General features: G+C 31.4%; 1 protein-coding gene across 1 annotated transcript in view; it reads right to left on the bottom strand.

Annotated features, from left to right (window-relative positions):
- Positions 1-881: 881 nt before the first annotated feature.
- Positions 882-7646, bottom strand: part of LOC106679753 (probable phospholipid-transporting ATPase IIB) — a gene marked incomplete in the record, with an annotated part of 30679 nt that continues 23914 nt past the window's right edge. The window contains 4 exon segments of the mRNA XM_067052693.1: positions 882-1177; positions 2287-2490; positions 2570-2736; positions 5615-5855. Of these exon segments, the coding sequence (XP_066908794.1) occupies positions 1044-1177; positions 2287-2490; positions 2570-2736; positions 5615-5855 (746 nt within the window).

Here is a 7646-nt window from a genome sequence, read left to right as displayed (position 1 = left end):
TTCATTGTACCAAGTCTTGCACTGACAGTACTGCTATCCATTTCATAGCAGTCCAATATACACATAGATTTTTTAAATAATAGAGCTCGTACAGGAGTGGGGTAGCTGAGTGAATAAGGGACTCAACTCCCAGGCCAGAGTTTCAAGTTTGTGGTAGATTAGATTGAATCAGTCATGGATTGACTTAGGGGTCAGGAAACCCTCATAGGTAATACCCAACCTCTAAAGTGTGTAGAAAAATATGGCGATTGAGTGTGATTTTGGACCATGAAACCTCCTAGCACCAGCCCCTGGTCTAGAAACAGCACTGAACCAAAGACCCTTCATGGAATGTAGTTGTACAGCTGTTTTTATTCTCAGTATGAACACATAAATTTCAAATGTTCATAGCAAATTTCTAATGACAGTGAGCTGTTTTCACTTTATGGTGAAAGAAATTTAAAGGGGTTGCCTTAACCATTTCTAAAAAAAGTCAATTAGTGTTAAACTGATGGCTGACCGACATTTTGGATTTGGGTTTTGATGTGAGTCAGTGGATGAAGATGTGTAGGTAACAACTGGCATCGAACCTTTAGGCTAACTGAACTATTTATATTATTATAACAAAAAAAAAAATATAAACTCATTATTTTTTGTTTGTGGAAATAGGTGATGAATGAATGAAAATTAGAAAATAATTATTCTAATTCATCAAACATATAATTATCTCATAATAGAATTCAACGATAGTATATACAAGGAAAATAAAATTAGATAGGATATTTGAAATAAAAACAATAACAATTTTCCTTTTTAATATTTTATATAAAATAAAAAAGATATATATTTTTAAAATAATAATACTACAGGTAATTAAACCATTATAATTATAATAAATAAAATATATTATTATTATTTAATAATAGGAGAGGGTTAAATTACATTTAAAATGAAGCACCTTCATGGTCAACAACATATCACAATGAAAAAAGAAGCCATGTTTATAAATTGGAAAAATATTTTTTTATCATGGAAATATAGTTTATTTTTTTATTAAAAACAATTCACGACAGTTTTGCATAGCTTGGTGGAGAACACTTCTTCATCAGACACTTGACAATGGTAAGTGGAAGGCAACTAAGAAGGGTGATTGCAGTCACTTTCCAAACAAAATCTGCGGTCCATAAAAATGTTGGATCTGAAAATTAATAAAAAATATCTTTTAGAACTAATAGTCAACATATTAACTTTACAAAGCAAATATAAAATATTTTGAGAGATCTGGTATTAAAAAAAAAATACATGCTACACAAAAAAAAAAAAAAGAAGATATTCTGTAATAATTTAACACTTTGATTGCAGTTGATGACCGTGTTTAGTACTGTCTTAGCTTCCACCAGCTACAATCGTTTTGAGTTCTTTCGTCTTTGAGGATATTTAAACTCATTTAAATTTTTTTTATAACTGAATTTATTCAAATTTATTTTTTGAAGTAAATAAATTTATTTACTAATGTATTATTTTATTTTATACACTTTTGATAACATTTACATGTTCAAAAGATTTTTAAAAAATACTTTTTTCTTTAAATTTATTTTTTAAAGTAAATAAATTTATTCACTAATGTATTATTTTACACCCTTCCAATAACATTTTTTTTTTGGTTTACATAGTTTTGGATTATTAAATGTATAGATAATGTGATATGCAATAACTTTATTGAGTATTGATGAATAATTTATGTTCTTATTTAGTAATTCAGTTAAAAAAACCCTGAAAAACAGTCAATTATCGGCTGATTGGATAAGTAGATTCAGTGGCATATGCAGATTATGACAATAGCCATCATGGTTCAAAAAAAGTTTTTTAAACTTCATTTAGCTAACTATTACATTTTATACATTATATAATGCTTATTTAAATTAAAAGTAAAGGAAATATCAACAAAAAGAAAATTATGCTTTTAATGGGTTTTCCAGGGGAGTCCCCTCATGGTCAAAGTGATAAGATTATAGAGGAAAGCAAGGCAATTCAATTTTCTTAAATGATCAGCAACAGATTCTGACAGATTTTGTAGACATGATGTTTTCCTTTGATAGTTATCCACTTAGTCTGATTTTTGTTTTTGTCCTTAGCCTTTAGATGAAGCCTTGAAATTCTGGCCAAAGCGTTGGCACTAATACAGAAATTTTTACTTATTTGTGTTCTCCACTGTTTGCACTCCCAACCATCTTCTCTTTATTTATATATATCCAAGGTCAACTATTAACTCATCATTACATTTAAAAATTATTAATTTATACTTACCGAAATAGTCACTGAGTAAGAAAAGTGATGCGATGTAAAGGCCGAAGGAAAGGAGTTCTGCGAGTAATATTATATAATGCCAAGTCCTAACCGTTAGTGCAACCATAATAAGTTCAGTTAGAATAAGTGCGGTAAAACTAATTGCTACAATGTGTATAAACTCGTCGTCGAACAACACTAAAGCTCCATACATAATTACTCCTCCTGTGAATTAAAAATAGTAGTACATTAACAGAAAAAAATTAATAACCAATAAAAAAAAAATAATAATAAAAACACTGACCTTGGATTATACTAATCAAAACCCACATAAAAAAAGTTTTGAATGAAAGTGATCTCCCTTTTTTAAGCTCTTTGTATAGTTCTGGGTATTTTAAAGCAATATCATCTGAAACATCTTGGTCTAAAACTAGTGAAAATACAGGAAACATTGTATATACAGTGGCATACCTGAAATCAAAAAATTAACAAACATATAATATAAGTGGTAATATCATAAATATCTCACTGCAAATGTAATGAAGAAGTTGGTTGGAGGAATTTATTTTTGTTAATATTTTTCATAACTTGTTCTTTCATTCACCATTATATATTAATTCTGTGGGAAAGATCCTTTTTCAGCTCTTAAGACGTGATTGATTATGACAAATGAGGTATCAAAAGAAAGAGAATTTCAAGAAAAACTGAGGAATCCCAAATTAAATTTTTACAACTTTAATTAAAATAGATGGTGTCAACATTCCAATGGCAGTAAGTCTAGGGGATATGCATTGTATGTTTAAAGCCCTAAACTTATTAACTTCCAGATAATACAAGATAAAGTCCAATCTGCCATAGAGGCCTATCGTAATTCTTGCTCTAGTCTCCCAGGTGCCATTGTTGCTATAGGACACTTACCAAAGGCTATTTCAGTTTTTAGGCTTCTTTTTATGATATATTTTCCCTTATACTTAGTACTAAATCACTGTTAAACTCTAAGAATACTATGGTGAGTAATCTAAGAAAAAATGGTATAAGGCAGATTCTGCTGTTTTACAAAAATCCAGTAGTGTTCAACGTGCCTTTTACGACTCCTTGATAGATTAGATAAATATAATAGATATCAAAGATGGATAACTGATGAGAGTTCTTCCAAGAGTATGATAGTTTCTAATTACTTCAATTTTCATATCACTTATATACTGGTGTAAAATTCAAATGAATTATTTCAATTTATATGAAAAGCTAAGCTTCACTTAGTAACATTTTTCAGAAGATAGAAAGAACTGTAAATCACCACAATGTTTAAAATAAAATAGTAACCACTCAAAACTTTATTGAAGTTGTTTAGTTTGATGTGGTCAGAATTCTCTTCTGTGATTGGTTACATTGGCTCTGTTAAAAACCAAGTGCTTGTGGAGCTAGCTGTTTTTTGTAAACAATTCTTCTAGTAATTGTAAGTAATTCTTCTAGTAGTTTGAACACATTCATAACAAAAGAGTCCTAGCATAAGGATAAAATCACCTATAAAGAATACAGATTTTAATTGGATAAAGATAGTTAACCATAGGAAGTAAATTATTTTATTTTTTTTACTACGCCAAAGGAGGCATTTCTGCCATTTTGTTTCATACAGCCCTGTAAAGTTTAGCTCTGCCAATGTAACTCCCGTCTGTAGTCAAGTCCGCCATTTCCGCACATGCAAATATATGATCGCCAGTCATCTCACCAACTCCACACAGGACGCAGTCCGAAGATTCAGTCACTCCTATTCTCTTCAGGTGGTGCCGCAAATAGTCATGTCCAGTAGCCAACTTGAAGCATGCCACTGACACCGCTCTTGGTAAAGTCAATGGAGATCTAGCAATGCCGACCTGTTCTTGCCCCCACATTCTCCTCTAATCCTTTCCTCTGCTTTTCCAGTGATGGTGCTTCGGGGAATTTCTTTCGCCATGTCCATGGTGATAGGAAGAAGCGGCTGTGGTTGGCTAGCCCCTAACCGTGCCAGTCGATCCGCCTCCTCATTCCCAGGTATACCGCAATGGGCTGGAATCCACTGCATTACCAATGGTTTAAGTATTTCTCTTTTACATTCTATGCATACCCGGCATGCGAGAATTCTAGCGTTAGTTGAGGGACGTTCAGACGCTATTGCCAGCAGTGCTGCCCTAGAATCCGACAGCAGAACTATCTTCTTTGCACAGGCATGAGTAATCTTTTCTAGAGCTAAAGTAATTGCAGCTACCTCTCCATCAAAATTGGTAGCGTTTGCTCCAACAGGTGCTGACAGTTGGAACAGACTACTATAGACACCTGCACCCGCATTTTTATTTGCCTCTGTAGCTGACCCGTCGGTGTATATATGGATCCATTCTGGCTCAGGGTAGCGCTCGGCTATAGTGGCCAATGCCACAGTCCTTAGTTTTTCCACTGGGGTCATGGAATTGTTGATGGGCATTATTAGATCCAGCACTATAGCATATGGACATGTCCAAACGCTAGGAAGTAGATTATAGGAAGATAGTCTAGGAATCGTGAAAAACAACAAAAAAGAATTTTCAAAATTTAAGTAAAGTATAAATAAATTGATAAAAATATCTAAATCTATATCCTACGAAGATGGTCCACATGGTGGTCAATAAATATATAAAATGTGACAAGAAAATTAGAATGAATATAGAAAGAGAGTAAACAAATTTTTTGAAAATTAAGAAAAAACAAAACAAATTAAGTTAAGAAAATATAAATGAATAGGGAACTAATTAATAGTAAGTACAGTCATGTATGATATTTACAATTCTATCATACATGATTGTATCTCTTATTAATTAGTCCCCTGTTCATTTATATTTATATTTTCTTAACTTAATCCGTCTCATTTTTTACTCTCTTTGTATATTTATTCTAGTTTTCTTGTCACATCTTACATTGTTTGTATCTTATATATTTAGCCCCAAGGAAGCCCTGCAAAATGGGGCGAAACGTTGGTTAACATTAAATTGTTTTTTAAACATTTTGTATCTTTATTGACAGCCACCTGGACTATCTTCTCAGGATATGTTAAGTGTTTTTATCAATTTATACTTTACTTAAATTAAAAAAAATTCTTTTTATTATTTTATTGTGATTTCCCGGTTAAAGAACTCTTTTTCTCCCAGTACAAGTAGAGTATTTTTATGACAAACTTATATTTTAAGATTGTATCTTGTTTTTCTTGGTCTTTGACACACATTGAAGTCTTACCCTCACTATGCATTTTCTTTCTTGATTGCACTCTCCTACCAACTTTTTCAAAACATATATACTTGACTAACAAACTATGCTAATTGTAATATTTAATAAGACATACCCGACCATAAAGAATCCGGGGAAGAGTGAAACAGAAGAGAAGTAGAAAACGGCAGCGAAAATAGCCTGCATCGTAGAAATAATGAGGCCTCTATGAATAACGAATTGCGACAGCGATGCTGACCTCTTGTAGGAATATCTACCATGAACCAGCAATAGCCTTTGGAGGTGAGAGAATTGCGTTATAGAAAAATCAGCAGCTAGAGAGGCTTGTTTACCTTCTTTACCAGCAATCCCAATACCTTAAATATTAGAAAAAAAATTATATATTGATAATACTCAAAATAAAATTAAGTTATGACACAAATTAATATTAGGCTTAAGTTACTAGCTCCAGACATTGTACAAATAACAAAAACTCTGAAATTGTAATTCGGGTAATGAAAATCTTAAGCTGTTCTGCAATTGTTCCGTTGGGGCTCTGATCGATATTATAGATAAACGGTTACCAGACTTTTTTCACCATAGCATTCATCGAAGACTAAAAATATTTCGCAGTACCATTGTTGAGCTACAAATGATTTTGCTGTGCCATTGTAGGGTTAAAACAATACAAATATCAGCAAAATTATGCTTAGAGCAATTGTTTATGAAGGGAAAACAGTGTAAAATAAATACTGCAATGCACTTTAAATGTTTTATTTCAATTTATTATTATTTTTTTTTTTGTAATATTTTGAGATTATCAGTAGCATTGGCACATGGCATCCACTTTGGAAACTGCTGCTATCTGATATAGACCTACCTTGAACTAGGATTACATACTTGCTTGATTATTGAAACTTTTAAGCAGCCAAGATATTTTGTTTTGTATTTTTAACAGTACTTTTTTTTTCTATATGAAATTAATTTAAGAATAAAGTAAATTTGTTAATTTTAAAGGTAAAAATATTTCACCTATTTTAATTAATAAAAATGTTCAATGTTTCGGCTAAACACCATCTTAAGGAATAAAAATTTCAATTACATATTATGATACAAATTATGGACTCAAACTTCCGAGGAATATTTTTGTTTCTTTCATTCTCTAGCCATTCTAAGGTGATTACTTTTGTGTCAGAAAATGTAATTTTAATGTTTATCTCTATTTCCATCAAAATAAAAAATCAAACTGAAAATTAGGGGGTTTGATACTCGTACCAAAAACATTTAATGTAGTAGTAATAAAAACAGATGTCTGTTAAAACAAATAATTGAAATTAATATTTTTTCTAAGCTATTTATGTTAATAGATAACTTTCACCTTTAAACTTCAAATGATAATAAATATCTAGCATCAGAAGGAGGGTATGATATCAATGTTAATGTAGTGTCTGTTACAGGTGAGGATTTTTAATATAATAAATATTTTATGAGATAAAAGTTGAGCATACGGAATTATATTGAGTACCAAAACAAGTTCTTAGTAAAAGAATATATGAAAAAAAAATCTGAAGAGAAAAAAATCAATCAAAAAGTGTTTTAAGAAAAATTACTTAATTAATTATATTCCATAATTGGGTATATAACTAAAAAATATTGATATTTGTACTCCATATATGATATTATCAGCTGCTAATGTACATTCCTTATAAAAAAAAATCAAAAAGGATGGCATTTGGGCATGGCGCATAAGCAGTCAGGACGAAAACTTTTTATTTTGATTTCAATATTATTTAATTTCAAATTCTAATTTTACTGTTTTTATATTTTAATAACCATCTGTAATTATTATTGGCACGACAGACAGTGGAGGTCGAAAGTCCAAGCCTGATGTACTTGGGAAATACATCGGGCATTTCATGATGTGGTTTTCATAGAGTGGGTTCATCACTCCAACGCATATTTTTGTGAGTGCCACCCATTCGTTAACGGGCCTCACTAATGCCCGGGGGGGAGACTGTGAGTGAGTATATTATAATTATATGCTTGAAAAAATCCCGGATAGGGCCGGGGACTCGAACTCACAACCTTTGGGTTAGCAGACAGGCGCGTTACCATACTGCTACTATCACCCCTTTAAGAAAGTATATGATTATTAGAAAGTATGTCTA

The sequence above is a fragment of the Halyomorpha halys genome, unplaced genomic scaffold (assembly GCF_000696795.3).
Source record: "Halyomorpha halys isolate HHAL.00 unplaced genomic scaffold, Hhal_1.1 Scaffold14.1, whole genome shotgun sequence".
NCBI classification, from domain to species: Eukaryota; Metazoa; Arthropoda; class Insecta; order Hemiptera; family Pentatomidae; genus Halyomorpha; species Halyomorpha halys.
Note: the sequence above shows the minus strand (reverse complement) of the source record. Positions and strands in the feature narration are given on the sequence as shown.